This window comes from Chondrus crispus, genomic scaffold (genome assembly GCF_000350225.1).
Source record: "Chondrus crispus Stackhouse genomic scaffold, scaffold_133, whole genome shotgun sequence".
Lineage (NCBI taxonomy): Eukaryota > Rhodophyta > Florideophyceae > Gigartinales > Gigartinaceae > Chondrus > Chondrus crispus.
The window spans coordinates 1-19205 of record NW_005178995.1 but is presented as its reverse complement, the minus strand read 5'-3'; the positions used below and the strand labels follow the sequence as shown (position 1 = coordinate 19205).

The 19205-nt window shown below is 49.5% G+C and overlaps 3 protein-coding genes across 3 annotated transcripts; 1 reads left to right on the top strand and 2 right to left on the bottom strand.

The window, feature by feature from the left end:
• Positions 1-3625: 3625 nt before the first annotated feature.
• CHC_T00002285001 (hypothetical protein) lies at positions 3626-3856 on the top strand. Its single transcript, XM_005713178.1, has one exon. It carries the CDS (start codon positions 3626-3628, stop codon positions 3854-3856), a length of 231 nt encoding a protein of 76 aa, XP_005713235.1.
• Positions 3857-8294: 4438 nt separating this feature from the next.
• On the bottom strand, positions 8295-12204 carry CHC_T00008329001 (ATP-dependent DNA helicase, RecQ family). The gene is given in 2 exon segments (XM_005713177.1): positions 8295-8504; positions 8521-12204. 2 exon segments carry the CDS (start codon positions 12202-12204, stop codon positions 8295-8297), a joined length of 3894 nt encoding a protein of 1297 aa, XP_005713234.1.
• Positions 12205-14000: 1796 nt separating this feature from the next.
• Positions 14001-16985, bottom strand: CHC_T00010039001 (SET Domain containing gene, NAGS). The gene has a single exon (XM_005713176.1). It carries the CDS (start codon positions 16983-16985, stop codon positions 14001-14003), a length of 2985 nt encoding a protein of 994 aa, XP_005713233.1.
• Between the last annotated feature and the right edge of the window lie 2220 nt (positions 16986-19205).

Here is a 19205-nt window from a genome sequence, read left to right as displayed (position 1 = left end):
GATTGATGACCGGGAAACACGGTCAGCAGCGGCAGGAGATTATACGATGGCTGGGCGTTGCGCAAGGGCGCTCAGAAGGGGGATATGTAGTGCAATACGCACCTGAAAAGGGGGGTGAAAAGAAATGAAAATGATGGGGTATGACAAGCAAAAGTGGAAATCATTTCACTTTATTATTTGAATTATTAATTTTAATTAGTTGCATATTAGTTATTTAACATTAGATTAGATCTAGGATCTAGCGCCAAGAGCTACTGTAGTGGCTCCGGCGGGGCGATATATACCTTAGCCCTCTGACGACCAAGTCAGTAAAGGTAACCCGAGTTGCCGGAGTTGAATGTCGCCTTGGTCGAAGTCCGTCTCTACCAAGACGCTCCCTTTTACCTAAGTCTACGGCATCCTTCAGCGCTCGGGGGTCCCATTCCTTTTCCCTTTATTTCCCAATCCAACCCGAGTTGCCAGAGTCTGATATCGCCTTGGTTGAAGTCCGTCTTTTACAAGACGTTCCCTTTAACTACAGATTACTTTATCCTTTGCGCTTGCGGGTCCCCTTTTCCCTTATCAATTTTTCTTTATTTCCCTATCCTAATTTCCCTTAATCTTGAGTTGGTCCCAACTTGTAGGATTGCGATCCGCAACGTGACGTCATTTGCCATCGGGCTTCTGTGTTGGTGCACCAGTGGTGCTTTTCTCAGTGTTGGTTCCATCGGAATCTGGTTGCGACCGATCCGTTGTTGGTACTTTGCCATCGGGCAGTACGACGGTGTAGCGCTGCTACGTTTTCTTCTTTCCCGACGGGCTACGTTGCGACGTCCCCGTCGAAGACCTTATCAAGGGTATAAGGTGTACAAGGCGCTCTTCGAGCATTGGATTTACGACCCATCCGACCAGGTTTACCTAAACACCCCTCGGAACTCGTCGAGCAGTTGCCTTTAAAAGTCTCTACCACCATTTACCGATCCCGGGCTGGGCCCTTCTCTTTGCCCCCCTATCAGGGATCCGAGCTACTGCGGGCGGCAAACCCGCTTAAAGAGGATAGGGAGCTTCGAACACTCCGTAGCGCTGTGCCGTTGGCAGTTGTTGTTTTTGTTGCTGTTGTTTGTGTTGGACCGTCGGACCTTGGTCTCTGCCTAACAGGCGCATTGCACTACACACGGTTGACGTAGCGCTGCTACTTTCATTTCATCCCGTCGGGCTGCGTTGCGACGCCCCCGTCGAAGGCCTTGTCGCGTTACAAGGTGTCAAAGAAGCTCAACGAGCATTGGCCTTACAACCCAGTGGAACCGGGGTACCTACGTACGCGCCCCACCCCACACTCGTCGAGCAATTCTCTTCGCAAGTCTCTACCACATCGATCCCGGGCCGGGCATTTTCTCTGTGCCTCCCCCCATCAGGGATCCGAGCTACTACGAGTCGCAAGCTCGTTTAAACGGAGAAAGGAGAGTCGGACACTCCTATACCCATGGGTTGGACGGATGGGAGGTTAGGCGTCGAAATTGGCATCGCTATTGAAGATTCCTGAGATGGAAGGCCTACTGGCTCCATAAAATATCTGCAAAAATTATATCAAAGCACGGGCCAAAACACTCCCCACGCTCCGTGGCGGATGGAAGTCCCGAATCTCGGACGGAAGGCCTATTCGTCGGATGGAAGGTTTCACCGCTGGTTTCATCCCTGTCGCAGCCCTCGTTATGATCATTCTTGACATGGCACTCACCTGTTGGCTACTTTGAATCCCACTCTTCCTGCCTTTCAGGTTTGAATGCCCTTTTTCCGGCCTTAAACTGTACTCACTGGCTCTCTCTCTTTTGACTGCTGCTTTCCATCTAAGACACCCATCCATTGGCCATTCCCTCTGGAGACACCCATCCATTGGCCATTCTCTCTTGGGACACCCATCCATTGGCTACAGAATTCGTACAACTATCACCGGCCAGTTGGGAGACTGCGTGTCAAATGTAGAGTGGAATTATGGGAGTTGCGAATGCCAACAGCGGCGGCAAGTCTGGTCGGACCATCACAGATCCACTGACCGGATGCTACCGCTTCAATAGTTTTGTACGAGCGTAGAAACGTGTCTGTTTTTGCGAATGTGGCAGGGATTCTGAATATACTTGTAGGGGAGAGCGCGAGGAGGATGGCTTTGCGAATACCGCCGGCATGCAACACCCGTAATTAGCGGGAAGAGTTGCCCTTGCTCATGCTCATTAATGGCCCGCCGTCCACGTCCATCTCTACAATCCCCACTGCGCCCCTCTCAAGCTGCCCCCGAACGGCACGTTGCTCCGACGTGCATCCGAGCTGCCCCTGCTCTCCAAAATTGATAGCAACAAATCGATGGCGACCTGAAAGCATCCCTGACCTGCATCACGGCGAGCTCGGCGGCGAGCTCCAGCGGGCACGTAGAAATCGGAAAGCAGGCGGCTGTGGCCCAGAGAGCATTCCCCGCTTGCTCCCCGACTGCACGGGGACAACGAGGCAATGGGTGTAGTGCAGAAACGCGCGAGGCGCGACCACCATCCGCAGTCAACTGGAGGGTCACGCACGGATAGGCGAATGTGTACAATGAAGCGGACACGCGCGGGAGTTTGAAGGTAAAGCGGTAGGCAAGCGGTGAAGGTGGAACGGCGCGGCTCTGGGAAGGTGTATGCAGAACTGGCCCGTGCTCATACAATCTGCCTCTCACGAGGAACAGTCCCTCGCTCGCCCCCCTCATCCCCCCAACCGAGTGAATCATATGGTAACGAACCGCTCTGCGCCTTAGCGAACCCCTTTCCCCCACCCACGCCGTCGTCCATAGCCCCGCTCTTTATAAACAGCCAACCCCGCCGTACTAGCTTTCGTTCCTCTCCCCTCCTCACCCCTCATCCCGACGCTCATCATCTCATCTTGACTCCTTTTTTTTTCGTTCTACGATACCACCAACTCTCCAACATGTGACCAACAACCGAATCAAAACACACCGGCGCTTCAGGAGCAGCCGGCCCGAGTCTCGCAGGCTGCTGGGCGTGTACACTACTTCATTAAGGAGGAGCAATGCGCGACAGTGGAGCAGATTGCGTATGGCATAGCGCAGCACCAGCCTCCCGCGCATTGGGAAGCACAGTACCAGCCTCCATATGGTTCCCCGGAAGAGCAATCTCCAGCCTCGGACACTTCATATGAAACTTACGCTGTCAAGGATCACAGCATCCCGGTAGAGTATTTGCCGGTCACCGCGCAGCACCAGGAGCAGGTATATGGGGAGGCAATACAAGAGGAGCTCGCCGCAGCGGTCGGCTGGGAAGCCCAGAACAAATGCGTCCCTTGGCCGGTGGCAGGAGGCTACGCTCCCGATGGCCACATCACTGAAGGCGAGGGTGGAAGCCTACAGGGCAACGAAAATGGAGTATCACATCTATTTGGATCGATGACGTTGCACGCGAATGTGATGAGGACGCAGGAGATGCAGGGTGAGCATGAGGGCACGCTGGGCGATAGATATGAAGACCAAGTGTGTTCACCAGCACTCCCATTGTCGATGAGCACGGAGAGCGACGAAGTGCTGGCGGCAATCGCTTGCGGGATGGAGGGTGCTTCGCACATGACGGATGCGCCATCTCCCCTACCGTCGGCGTCGGAGCCGATGGCAGCGGGGTTGCAGCGGTGTCTACAGAGCATCGCTGGACGAATTGCATCACAGGAACTGATGCTGCACCGCCTGAACGAGGTGCAGTTTCAACTACTCGCCGACGGGAACATTGGAGATGCGGTGTCACAGGCGCGCCGGGAGATTGCGGGGCTGAGGGACTACGGTCGTGATACGATAGAAGTGATGAGGGGGTTTGCTACAGCTCTGCTTGGCGGAAGGGAGTGAGACGTGGGACCAAGGTTGGAGGAAAAGGCTTTAGTTGTAAGTAATGCGTGCTCATCGTGTGTTTGTCGTTCAGTAAATTTTTTTTGCGTGTTTCAAAGTGTGCGAAACGGGTGGTGTCGGTAGAGTTTGAAGCGAGAGTGCAGATGCGGCCGTCGCCGCGCTACAGTACGAGCGAGATGGAAGGGTTCGACCTGAACAGGTGGCGTTCACGCCACCTGCATAGAGCATCGCGAATGGGACATGGGCAACCTATCATTCGTAAGGCATGTGTGCGGGCAGCGAGCGGGACGCTGTATCGAGGGACGAGGGAGAAAGGAAAGGGTGGAAGAGGGACGGACGAGCGGGACGCTGTATCGAGGGACGAGGGAGAAAGGAAAGGGTGGAAGAGGGACGGACGTGGGAGAAGAGTGTCTGAAGAGTGTCACGGGCGACTCATTGGCATGTTGGCTTGAATGTTTGAAGGTCATTGCAAGAGCGGATGCGAGATTTCAACGTCACAGGAGTGATGGAAAAACTTGGACAAAGACGAGAAGAACGATAGAACGATACTGGTACAGTTGCATACATATCATATATACATACCGATCATAAGGCCAAAAGCCTCCCAGTGCTCCGTGGGGGAGGTTTCGACGGCTAGGTACAAAAAATCGCTGACGCGTCTCTCATCTTGTCAGACTTCGAATAATTGAACAACTGAAGGGGGGTTGCCCTACATTTTGGACAACGCCAAAATAGCTCGGATATGCAAATTATTTGAAAACAACCGTATGGGGGAGGTGGGGGGGCGCAGCGGCCGCGAGGAAGGGCGCGGCTCTACAGCGCTGGGAGGGGCCAGCTGTGGACGCGGAGTCGTGCGGTGTGACGCGCGCGTGTCGACGGCGCGAGCGCGTGCCATAGACTCACGATGCAGCGGGCGTCACGGGGTGGGGCGCGACTCTACAGCGCTGGGAGGGGCCGGCTGTGGACGCGGAGTCGTGCGGTGTGACGCGCACGTGTTGACAGCACAAGCGCGAGTCATAGGCTCATGGCGCAACGGGCGTCACGGGGTGGGGCGCGAATTTTGCGTTTTCGTTGGAGAGGCGTCGGACACCAGCGACGGCGTCGGTCACCTTTATAATAATATTAAAAACGTCAATAAATGTTGCAGATTTCAATTGTATGTCGCCAATTTTTACAGCATACATCTACTTTACGGCGCGGGGGGGGAGAGGGGGACGCACACCGTCTTTCAGCCCACAAAAACTGTACGCATGTGATTTGGGACGTACCGTATATTTTCATAATCAATTTGAATCCAACACGTCACCCGCCGCCTGGAAACAAGATGACGACGTTGTGCTCTGTAGAGCATGACGTCATTGCTACTAGAGAAAGTTTTGGAATAATAAAAATAATGGCAACATTATAATAGTATATATGAAATATTTTTTCAAAATATTACACGAACAAATGCTGTACGATTTTCATTAAGGACATATATTTTCATCACCAATTCGAACATTACACGTCATCCCGCATTATAGAAACATGATTACTACGTCATGGTCATTCATTTACTGAACGCGGTTGTGCAGTCGTACTGCGTACTGCTGATGCTTTAAAATTTATTATTAAGGGATAAGCCACCACCCTCAACGGACAATTAAAAAATTTAAAAAACTAGTTGGCATAAACTAGGCGCACTGCAAACAGAATACAAATCCTATTGTGGCGCCAATATGCCTAAGCCCTTGCGTATTATTCGAAGGACTGGTCCATGCAGGAATTAAAAAAACAGAACTATCCCACACATACCAGCTGATATGAGTGAATGTATTAAATTATCATACTAAATGTAAGAATGACAATAATTTCACTTCTTTTAACTTGACGATGTTACGGTGGAAGAGTGTAGTTACAATTATAGAACTTTACCACAAATTGTCTTGTATGAACAAATAAGATCCCCCATTTATGTAAAAGGTGTATCATGTTTGTTCAACATACGTGTACGGGTTAAAGGAAGGGAAAATGTTCACACAGTACATACCAGTACGCTGACGTAACATGGGGATTACATGTGCAGCATGAACTTGGAGGATTTAGATACACATTTTCCGGATGACAAACTGCTATGGCTACACATAAACGTGCGAACCAAACACATTGTAACGTGATCTCAACTGGGAAGATGTATCCCTACCAAAGCTGCAGTAGAATAAAAGGCCGCAAAGAAAGACCTTCCATGATGCCCCTCGATACGTGTAAAACACTCTCAAGTATAGTAAGAAATGCATGAACTGCAGCAAGATGATACCAACCCCACTAAAACCATCACAAATGTTTTCACAATATGCAACGTACAATATCATGCAGAGGCGTACTTTCTACAGCAATAACGTACAATCAACCACCGCAAGCACTTGTAAGGTGCCCAAATGCAGAGTCACGTCCATTGACAGAGCCTTCCTGGGATGGAAGGCCTACTGGCTCCATAAAATATCTGCAAAAATTATATCAAAGCACGGGCCAAAACACTCCGCACGCTCCGTGGCGGATGGAAGTCCCGAATCTCGGACGGAAGGCCTATTCGTCGGATGGAAGGTTTCATCGCTGGTTTCATCCCTGTCGCAGCCCTCGTTATGATCATTCTTGACATGGCACTCACCTGTTGGCTACTTTGAATCCCACTCTTCCCGCCTTTCAGGTTTGAATGCCCTTTTTCCCGCCTTAAAACTGTACTCACTGGCTCTCTCTCTTTTGACTGCTGCTTTCCATCTAAGACACCCATCCATTGGCCATTCCCTCTGGAGACACCCATCCATTGGCCATTCTCTCTTGGGACACCCGTCCATTGGCTACAGAATTCGTACAACTATCACCTCGCACATCTACGCCTTCGCCCTGACACTGTGACTTTCATGCAATCGTTCCTTTCATCCACGACACCCGTCCATTGGCTGTGCCCACTTGGGACACCGGGTCGGGGTATACCTGCGGGGTTAGGGGGAATATAGGTTATAGGGGTTGGATGCTATTGGTGGCTAGTACTAGCGTGCAGTTGGGAACGTTTCGAAGTTTATTGAACTTCTTCATTAGCTCAGAGTTAGCGACGAGGAGTGCGGTGCTCGGTGTCGCGATCGGAGAGGGGGAAGGTACTCTCCTATAGTGCTGTGCCTATTTTCTATATGATTTTGTGGGATGGCCTCTTCGCATGGGTTTTGAAAGTTAGGGGGGAGTGGGAGTCTCATAGTGTGTGGTAGTCACGGTAGTATGGTGTGTTCCATATTGTTGGAAATATGGGTCCGAGTGAAGTGGAATGTTCAATTGCATTAAGCATGTGATTTTATGGCATTGATTTAGGCTCGTGTTCAATGGGGGATTAGGGGTTTGAGCTGACACTAACAAAGATGGCACTATATGGCGACCCCCCTGTAACAAAGAAAGCAAATCTGCAGAAGTGAAGATAAAAACTTCATGAAAACATATATAATCGACGGCTCTTTGCAAGCGCGTTTACTTGTTTTTGGTAGTCCACTGATCTCATCTTCTAGCAAAGACCATACCATTCTGTTGATCATTGCTCTATCATTGCTCGTTACATCTGCTTGTACATCGATACTCATAGCACAGCTATCGCATACCCGGCCCTCCTGTCTTCTGTCCAACGCCGAGAAATGCCAATGAGAAATTCTACACTTTACGTGATCATTCAAAGCTATGTGACTATTCCTAGAACACTCTTGAATATTAATCATCCAAAACTACATGCGTATTCCTAGAACATTCTGAAATAGCCATGGAGCGACCCTGAATAGACCGGGGTCCTCGATTTCTGCAAATTTATCTGCTTCGGAGTCGTTCTCGTTACCACGGATCCATTTTTCAAATTCTTCTACCGTCCTCACAGAAGAGAGATGCTGGAATGCATCACGAAGCTCTTGTCTCATGTTTGTATCATTCCAAACTAGAAGAGCCATAGAAATAATCTTCTTGATAGGACAGTTGTTCTGACCAAAGGTTTTCGCTGGGTGCACAATAGACCCTAAACAGAAGCGGAAACCACAACAGCGACATGCCCCTACAATACCCCGAAACATCGTACATTGTTTCACGCCATGTCCTTCCTGGCCGCATCGTAAACAACGACGGTTGTAGCATGCCCAATACCTTTCATCGGCATTGGGTTTGTGTTCCACGAGAGACGATTTCTTCACACTACATACAGGACAAAAGAACTTGATCAGGCGAGGAGAATACCCAGTGCATATGTATTTTGCACTGGCCGAGGTCTCAGAGGCGCAACTGCTCCACGCCTTCATTCGCGAGTCCTTACCAGGGCGTCGAGGAGGCGTAACCGTGTCCGATGGAGTAGGGCGTCGAGAAGGCGTAACCGTGTCCGATGGAGTATGCGCAACTTTCGATGGTGTTTGCGGAGATTCTGTCCTCTTTGGAGCGTTCACGCGCTTCCTTGTAGGTCGAATCTGAACTTCTTTCCTGCAGGTGTCCTCGTTTTGGAATTCGGAAGCACGTCTACGTAAACGTATTCCACTTCCTTCGGAAGAACAAATATCACAAGCCTCCATCCCACGTTCTTGACAAGGTCGGTGATCAGAACACCCGTCCATGAACAGGTCCACCAGCCACCGACGACACTCACCAGCTGCTTCTGTAAGCCCATGTACAGGACCGAAACCGGACAATTGCGGTTCAACTGAATGATTGAACTGATCGATAATATTAAGCACAGTACTTTTGGCAGGTTGGCCGTCACGACCGGCACGTCCGCTTTCTTGCACGTACTCAGTGAGCGTGCTTGGAAGACCAGCATGTACGACAATCCGAACAGTGGAGATGTCAATGCCGCATCCAAATGCTTTCGTTGCAACCATGACGTGCGGAAGTCCATCAGATTCATCTTCCCAGCCGGATTGCATTGCATTTCTGTCATCCTTTTCCATACCTGCATGATATTTGAAGCAAGGCATGTCCGGGTTCAGGGTTTGTAACATCATACAGAGCGAGTCACATTCATCTTTTGTTTGCACGTAAGTGATGGCTCTGGAGGGAGATGTACCGGAAACGTTACGCAAATAGTCAAGCATTTCGTCCACCTTACGATTGAGATTTTGCCTCTTCACGTTGTAAACTTCATACCTGATGTTCCGTCTCGACGTTTTCTGACGCACAGTGATGAAGTCTGACAATCCACATGCGGAAGTAATTTGTTGTTCAATGGACGGTGGGGCTGTTGCCGTTAGAGCCATAACTGGCACATTGACGAGTTCTGGACGAATGAAACCGCGCAAGTACTTCATGGCTTCTCTGAAACTGTGCCATAATAAAACCAGATGGCACTCGTCCACGAATATTGCATGCAGCTTATTCATAACCTTTAGTTCCCTAAGGAAACATTGATAGTCTGGTGAAGACAGATGCTCGGCGCTGGCGACAACAATACGTGCCCCGGCTACATCCCGCGCATTCCACTGACAGGCTTGGATACCTGCATCTTCGCAGCGTTTGATAAGGTCAAGCTGCAGAGCCACAAGTGGAACGACTACAACCATCACCTTTGTCTTGTGAGTGAAAGCGGGAAGCATGAAAGTCAACAACTTCCCGGCACCAGTTGGCAGGACGACCAAGGCGTCGCTCTTTGGTGCTACACAATGCACGACTGCCTTTTCTTGTTCCTGGGACTTGAAATGCGCGTCACTTTTATTGAGAAAAATCTGCAATTGCTTCAGCAGCGAAGGAGGTTGACAGATTCTCTTCTCGGGCAGAACGGCGTATCCCTCGGTACCAACCCATTCATTTAGTCGCCTTTTCCCAAGTAAAGAGTCGGAGATATGGAGAATGGCGTTGTGCAGGACCTCAACGCGAGTTTGAAGAGTCATTTCAAGACGCGAAATGTGACTTGTGACATCGATCGGATGGGTCCCTGCTGATGCATTAGTATCCAGTGCACTAGCAGTCATTTGCAGCTGCTCGTAGGCGTTCTCGTAAGAACACGGCTCCCCGTCAAACAGCCCAAGTACTTCATGCCACGTTTTGGAGGCCTGACGGAATCGCTCAAGCTGGCTAGCCGTCAATTTCTTCATATCAAGGGGGGATACACCGTATATCTGGTGAGCGGTATTCTCTGAATGTCCTGCCTGGGTGTGAAGCATTCCCGTGCAGTTTGTTTCGTGCTCCTCGCTATGCGCGAGGAAGTTTTTCACTACTCCACTGTGGTACTGCCGGTATTGACTGGTTCCAATTGGGATTCCCGCACTTTTCATTACCTTTTCGAAGCAGTAGCGCAATCGACAAATTCCGAAAGGCTCTCCACGGCTGGCGAACAGGTGGTCACGATGCCTCTCGCCTAGTGATATGGCACTGTCCACATGAACGTGGTCAAATTTTCTGACAGATGAACCTTCTGGGACCTCATTGGGTTTCGCGAGGAGGTCGACGAGGGCATATTCGACAGGGCGAATAACTGTTAAGTAGATGAGCAAGATACCCGCAGTAACAGCATCAGGATATCGCGCAATGGGACGGCCGACACCATCGTGCACATTGCGACCCTTGTGATACGTAATGACAGTAAACACGAGTCCTGCTTGAGTGAAGATGTTCCGCTGTCCTACTGCCGTATTGCAAACCCGCAAAATCCCCAACTCGGATGTCCTTGCCGGTGCTCCTGAGCATACCTGCAAGAGCGTATATATATGTTCTTGTAGACTTTCGCAATCTTGTAGATATGCTCTGGCTTTGTCTTCGTTCAGGGATGTGTCCGATTCCAGGAGTAAGGGCTTCAGTTTGCCTTGTAAGGCCTGAGACCAATGAAAAAGATGATATTGGTTTGCCTTGTGCATTCCAAACCAGTAGCCAGGAGTTTGATCTGTCATTGTGTCGTCCAGGTTTTGAACGGACGACCAGAATGCATCTGTAATCCTGAGTCCATTGAGCAGTTTTTCTTGCATCAATCCCAATGAAATTTTCTGCAATTGCTTCATTTTCAATCCAAGTTGCGATAAAGAAAGCTCGATTCCATCAATAATTGCGCATCTCGGATGCGTCGGACAGATTAGAAAGCGAATATTATGTACTTCCCCAACCTTGATGCGATTACAGACTTTCATGCAGTACTGCACATATTGAAGGCCATTATCCACATGCGGGTGATTCAGTTTCAAGACTCGCTCCCAAGACTCGGTAGTGTCGCTAGAGCTGTAGAGATATATTTCCATCACGACTAGGCAGCGAGCAAAGTGCTTCACGGCTGCGAGAATGGGAGTCAATTCGCTGGCGTTCGCAAATCGGTACTCGTTTGAGCGATCGAGAATGACACTGTAGCATGAGATGAACAAGGCGATTAGTTCGTTGCTTTCGTTGTGACGAAAAAGGAGGTTCTGTAGGATATCATGGAAGTTTCGCAACTTGGATGCCATTGGTGCATTGGAATCTGCTCGCAGAGATTCTGCACTCCGAATGGCATCGGGAGGTATATATTGATACAACTGCCTGCTGGAAGACATCAAGTTGAAGACGAATTCCAGTACTTGGACCATTCTGTTGTCATAGTGCTCCACAGTTTTCCGACTAACAGCAATGTTGAGGTCCGACTCCATAAACGTGTGTGACTTGATCCAAACCTTCTGTTCGGTTATGTCGAAGGCCTGCTTGTGGTACGCTGTGACCACCTCGCGTGAAAGTGTGCGTATACGGCTGTCAGTACTCTTGCACAGGGAGCTGGCTTCAGAAAGTTTAAGCCCACAACGCTTTAAGTGAGTGTCGAAGCGAAAAACTGAAAGTAATGCGCTCATCTCTGAAATCCCGGCCTCGTTGATGGCAGTACTCGCTGGAGTGGCTCCCTGCAGTTTCCTCATGGATTCTGCGAGGACATCGGAAAAGAGGTCACCGCCGTTTTCTACGACTTGATAGTATCTGCACTTGTTTCCGCCAAAGATGGCCTGTCCCTTCACCTCATCGAGCTGACGAGATAAATGTCCCTTGCACGCTTTACTCGCAGCACAATTTCGACGAACGGGAGCGCCTTTCCGTGCCAGATATCCGCAGTCGGGGCACTTGTGACACAGTGCCGTGGGAAACCCTTCCAGAGGCGGAAGGGCAGGTCCGGAACGATATTCAACCACAGTCGTTGCCAAGTATTTGTGTCTCATCTCAGCAGCCGATGCATTAACAATGGGAGACAGGCTTCGGGCGTCTCCAATCTCGCCAGCAATCTGAATGCTGCTTGCATGCGAAATTAAATGGTTTCTCTTCATATGCTTCACTACACCATCAAATTCGACTGCGTGTTTGCACCGTACGCAAAATGGGAGATCGAGTTGCTCATTGTATACAACTGTAGGGCCATTCATGATGCGCAACGGACGACAGACAGAACTTTGTAGAGAGGAAGAAGTGGGAAGAGGAAATGAGAGGGGTCAGGGACTACGAGAACCTTGTATTTAGGGCAGGAAGAATGGCGGAGGGTGAAGTTTACATAATTATCGCAATAGTCGAGCATGGAACTATCTCTCCTGCTGTCGATGCATAACCTGCAAAAATACTGCCGTTACAGTTAGAGAATGATCAAAACGTATGGAATGCAATGCTACATGTTTCTGCCGTTACATATCTCTAATAACAAATTGCTGGTCTCCTTGCTGGTCTAGGAAACTTTCTGTAACGCCCTTTAGGACGCCCTGCGCTCGCCAGGCTAGGGACGGATCCAAATGCCTAAAGCTGAATGCTTTGGTGGTGCTGCTGCAAGGTTGATCCCGGGCTAAATTAGTGTGGGAGCCTGCCACGGAGGTGAGTGGACAGCCACCTGTAAGAAGGGTCACGCCCATGTCACATCGGAACAATATCATACAGTGCTGTTCACTGTACCGTACTGTACTGTACTTTTCGGCAGGATACGACCGTCACACAGAGGTGTCTTCCTTTCCCAACTTCCTATAATATATTTTTTATATTCTCCTCGACATGTAGGCCTATTTGAGGTTCTCTACCTGTTTCATTGACATTCGCTCGCCTATGGGTCTCGTGATTTGTCACAGATCTCAAATGTATTTCGGTGAACAGTCTCCCTTTTGACATAAGATGCGGTGACAATTTAATGTTGCGACATTTGGGAAATGGTGGCACACATGACATCCTTCATATCATTTGGTAGAATACGAAGAGAGATTAAGGACTTTCATTGTTATGACATCAAGAATATAAGAAAAAGTGGTGGATATGTCAAATCGTATTGGCAGGAGGTCCGCATATTTCATGCAATGGCAATGAGTCAACATAATCCTCACAACATGAAAGCGAATCACTGGACACAATTTACATTATAGTCTTTTTCGGTCGTCAGCACACCATAATTTCTGGGATAGCAGTACACATCACAATTTTAATGGAACTCGGTGTCACACATCCTGGATTTTCATTGTAAACAGTCCATTTCAACTCCTATTTTTTCGAAACGATACACATAGCGAAATTAATTGGCGGCTGCGGTCCATTCTCGGACTTCATCGGTAATCGGTACACCAAACTTGGCGGTGACAATACGAAGAGGCGAATATTTCGGCATTTTGTTGCGAAATGTATGTAAGAATATTCCCGTCGTCGTCGGACATTCACCACCGCCGTCGATACCCATCCTTACGAGTGTGTCGCACCCGACAGCGCCCTACCTTGGCCATTCGCTTCTGCAGTATACATCATTTGCCGTTTCAGGTCAGGTATGTTCTCCCTCCGCCATTATACATTATAAAACCACCGTTTTCCATTGCGAAGCATTGCCGCCTGCATTGCCATTACTTTTCGAGAACCAGCACCGTTTTGCCATACTTTTATATGTCCACTTTTAACCACTTACCGCACGCTCAGTGCGGCTTACATACAGTACATCATACCCAAAGCCACCCCCACCGATCCATATCCCTTCAACGCTAAATAGCAAAACGCTAAAAAGCAAAACTCCCATTATACTCAATAAACTCTCAATAGGAAGATAACTCAAGGCGCAACAGGCAAACTAGTCCCTCCCTCTCTTCTCTCTTCTCTCTTCTCTCTCCTCTCTCCTCTCTCCTCTATCCTCTCCGTGACAAGGAAGATGCGGTCACAAAATTTATTGTGAATGGAGTCCAACAGTCGCCTACTCTATGAAGATATCTCAAATGTAGTCGGCGAACAGTTCCTCTCCAGGATTGATAAGCCTCAATGCCTTGACGCGCATCAGCGTGTGTTTCTGCAACGCAGACGTCGAGGTCACTTTTGACACCGACAGATCATATGCAACGTTGACGTTTCTCGGATTGGCGAGACGACCGTCAACAAAATCTTTGTGATCCTTATCATCTGGGTGATAGCGGTGGTCGTTGATGAAAGCCCCGACGCAAAATCTGGAAGGGACGATTGAAATGGCCTTTTGTCCATCGATAAGGTTCGTCACATTCTGAAAAACTCGTCCCTGCGTTGGCACCAGCATGGCATAGGTCATGAAGCGTTCGCGGTCCACTCCCATAAGCCCTTCTCCGTATGGCTTGTTCTTCGATTTAGACCGAATAAGGTCATGATAGACCAACGTGCCGTAGTAGAGGCAGATGTCGTCGTCAACGTCGAATGTTCTTGTAGCAAAAAGCCCGAGTCCCGCCTTCGGATGCCGAACAGAAGAGGGCGCCAACGCTACGCCGAATTGAACTGCCTCTATCGCTCGGAGGGCGTGGACGTCTGTCTGATGAAAACGACCTTGTAGTTCGCGTTTCCAAGCGTTGAGCGGAACATTGCGACATTTCTGAATCAACTCAGGGCTTTCCCAGGCCGTTGAAAGATAGGCTAGAATGTGATCTGGAAAAGTCTGGTAGGGAGGTAGGCCCGACGGAGGTGCCCACTTCCCATTCCTGCTTCTTCTATTTCCATTCCTGTTGTGCACATACAGAGCTGCACCATGGATGTCGTCGTCCGTCATGACCTGACCTACGTCCACCAGCTTGTTCACAATAGCCCCCGCGTAGCTCTCAATGACCTTCTTCTTGGCGTGCTCGAAGCACACAGCTTCTTTTTCGCAACCAATAAATCTCCTTGCTCCATTATCCTTGTCCAGATTGAAACATGCGATAGCCGTTGAAAATGTTCCGGCAAACGGGTCCACAACAATGTCTCCTGCCTGGGAGAAACGACAGATGAGCTCTTTCAAAAGGGACACGCATTTCTGCTCTGGCCTTAGCATGCGAGAGGTATCTCCGATCTTGACCATGTGCCGTTCTCCCGGAACGAGGCCCATGACATTGTTAATGACATTGCGAGTCGCAGGGTACTCGGAGGGAACGTAGTTGAAACACTTGTAGTTCACCATGAGCCTCCCTTCCTTGAACGGTGGACCCTTCTTCATCACATGGATGACCACTTCTGCCATGTTGGACAGCGCAAACGTCGCGCGTCCAGGGAACCCATTGCATACAGATGGATGGTATATGCAGTACAGCGGAGTGGACGCAACCCAAAATGTGGGCTGGCTTGCTTGAGACGATGATGATGAGTCTCCAGACGTCGTAGGATGGGCGGTGAATGCTTCTCGCCATATAGTGAATTGCTGAGCGGAGCAGAATATCAGCGCATGCCCTCCTGGACGAAGCATCTCGTCGACGCAGTTAACGAAAGACTCATACTGTTCTTTCCGGATTTCATCGTAATCAGCATGGTTGCGTCCCCTGTCCCTTCGGACATTGAAAGGAGGGTCCGTCAGGACAAGCTGAACTTTTCCATGCAGCTCTTCGTCTTCGGTCAGGGCATCGTACGCTTCAATGAAAGATTCAAAGTCGCAGTTGTACATCCTCACGGCTGCTTTCCTCATCTCAGAGAAAACGATCCGCTCGTTGTGCACGTCCTCTCCCTCATTCAAAGCTTCCAGAGAGGCTTCATCCGACGCAGTTGAAGTGGATTCAGCCTCCCCCACCACTTGAAGAACGTGCCATGCACATACGACCTGACTAGAAGCAGAAGCCAGATTCGTCGTTGCACCTGGCGAAGGAGGAGGAAAAGGATCACCGGGAAGAGCCGCTGAGGAAGCGATTTCACTCGTATAGGATTTGACCTGCCTCACCAATGCCGCACAGTAGGATCGGAATCTCGGGGGGAGGATGTCCCTGCGTCGAACGTACTTGGTCAGAAAGAACATTTCCTTGACTTCTTTAGCAGAGTAGAGATCACTTGACAATAACGCGCGTTCCAAATCTTGAAAAAAGTCTCCCACAAACTTGCGAAGGTTGCTGTCAACGATTGCAGGCCGATCGAAGGCATCGGTAAAGGTCTTCGTTCGATCGTTTGTTGCCGGCATGTCTTCAACAAACTTGACCAGCGTAGACAGTGGTGCAAACCCTTCTTCTCGGGTTGGAATCACTTCAAACTGCGCCAAGGGAGATACCAATCTCAAGTAGGGTGCACTCATCCTTTCCAAGCTTTGAAATCCGAGGTACTCTGCAAAGCAATTCCAAGCACCGACAACAGTCTCGATGATGTAGCCAATCTTCTGCGGAAGTGGGTCACGCAAATCGGTTAGACCTTGTACAGAGAGAACTTTGACAGCCTCATCCGGCGTTGCGTCCAGACGTCTTCGTTTACTCGGCCTGCTGTTATTGACAATTGCCATGAGCTTGACCACGGCTGAGACGTGTAGCAGCTGTTGAAAGGGGGTTGCTTCAGTAGTCGGGAAAGGACTTGACTTGCGACGAGTCTTGCTCTCTCCGATGAACGTGAATGAAGGGCAGATCAACGCCATAACTCTCATAGGAAGGTGTGAGGTCAGGACATGCTCGATAAGAGCACAAACACGTCCATCAGTTCCTCTTGTCGCAAACGTGCTCTTACACACGCGAAACGATCTCGCATTAGATCGCGAATCCAGCATGTCCGTACATGACTCTTTCGTATGAGTATACAGCAGGACGTTTCCAGACAAGGACTGAAGCAGTACTTGAATGGGCCGTGGGGTCGTCTGTGCGGAGAAATGTGAAGACAACACCCATGCCATATAGTCTTTCCATGATATTTCCTTGCCGGGATGTTCATGTCTCCAAAGGTCGAGCACTTGATACGAGTGCAGGACGAATCTTGACGTCTTTCCTAATTCCTTAAACGTGTAGTCTCCGTCTGCTGCCATATTTTGGATTCCGGAGACGGCGGCGCTCGTAGTGCAGGACTTTTCGTGCAGCGAGCGAAGAGAGGAACGAAACTGCAAAAGATAAAAGTTCGGAAAGGCGGTCGCCAAAATACCCCTGGCGGTCGGATGTTACTCGGGGCCCGTCGTTTGTGGTGGTTGACAAGGAGAGTGGGTGTATGATGAGGGAAACGGAAAAGGGATGCACGATGCTCAGATTTGGAACAAGGAAAGAGGATATAGTCGTACGAAGGTGTGTGCGTTTGCGTTTGAGCGTGTGTGTGTTTGTGTGTGTGTGTGTGTGTGTGTGTGTGTGTGTGGGTCAGTGATCAGTTATCAGTTCCAAGTGATCGGTCCAAGTGATCGGTGCACTGCAAACACACAGTAGTATGAGTATTGAATTGCGATTATAAATTTTGGTGGGAAATGATACCTAGTGTCGTACGGCACCCCTCCGAGGCATGTGATCAGCGGCGGCTGATCACACGACGCCAACGCAGAGTTAGAACTAATTAAAATACGTAAATAATGCATTTGCACAGGATGCAAAAAGTACAGCAGTGACACGTATACGTTTGTTCAGAAATGATGCAAATATGCAGCAGGGTCATGAAGACAAGTGTGTTTCGAGAAGTATGCAAATTTTATACAGCAATGACGATGTCGTACGACACCCCCTCCCGGCCTGTGATCAGTGGCCACTGATCACAGCCCCCACTGATCACGGGTCCTAACTCTCAAAATTTGCACCGAAATTTTGCAAAATTTTTACAGCAATGACGATGTCGTACGACACCCCCTGCCGGCCTGTGATCAGTGGCCACTGATCACAGCTCCCCACTGATCACAGGTCCTAACTCTCAAAATTTGCACCGAAATTTTGCAAAATTTTTACAGCAATGACGATGTCGTACGACACCCCCTGCCGGCCTGTGATCAGTGGCCACTGATCACAGCTCCCCACTGATCACAGGACGCAACCCACTTCACAACCTCCTTTTTCAACGTCCACCTCTCTTTGACAAACACGTATTTATAAGTGCCGCGCCCCAGTCACTGAAAAAGCGGCGCTCTAGTACTACAACAACGCACGGTTACGAATACTGCAGAGAAAATGGGACAACTATATGGAGTATAGGGGAGGAAACCCCAAAAAACTTTTTAAAGATACTTGTTTACATAAAGAGATAGAGGGAAGAGGAGATGCAGCCCGAGAGGCGGAGAGGGAGGGATAGAGAGAGAGAGAGGGAGACAAAGGAAGAGAGGTGGACCCATACAGCTTTTATAAATCTTGTCGCGCGACAGCCATTACATATTTTTACGATTCGGAGAAACCGTCTCATGAGCAGTGGCAGCTTTCATGTGCCGCAAAAACTCAGCTTCAAGAGAGGGAAAATCTGAATCGCGACCGACACCTAGGTAGCGATGATGAGGTGAGGCTATTTGGCCATATTCCTCCCACACTTCCGCAGCAGTGGGGCGGGGTGCATCTCGATATCGTGCGATATCTGCTTCCGAGATAGTTGTCATGACCTTTGTGAATGAAAAAGGCGATTCCAAATCTTGGTCAAGCCCACTACCATCATCAGAACCTGCTACGGTTTCAGAAAGTTCATCCTTGTCCGAGGACACTACTTCAATTGCATCTTTCGGCAGAATTTTGCAGCGACAGATGGGGCATTGCACCCTGCTCTCCCCGAGAGTGCGAAACATGAGTGAAATACATGTAACACAGAAGAAATGCCCGCACTTAGTTACCGAGAGTCCCTCAACGGATGAATCCATGCATACTGGACAACCCGGCCGCTCTTTCTTTTCGATCAATTTAGTTAGGGCAGCGAACCCGGCTTCGTGAATATTGCCATGAGCTTTTCTTCGCTCCACTGAATCGTAGTGTGTGGTTAAAATCGATATCAAGCTGTCTCGGGGAAGCGCGCGCGAATGAACTCCTGTTGTCAAACCAGCAGCTATTGCTGTTTGACGAAGCTGCGATAGAGTGTCGGTGATAATTCGATGTCTACCTCTAGCACCGAGTTGTGCGAGACGCTTTTGGTTAAAATTTCCACCAACTTCGGACAAAAGGCCTCTAGCTTCCACCAATGTCACCAAGTCATCCACATTCATTCGTAGATATTGCTCATACGGAAGTCCTTGGCCTGTTGGTAGAGCGCGAGAGCGTGTTGAGTCACGGACAATACGGGTTCCTGTTTCTGTCCGTGTCAT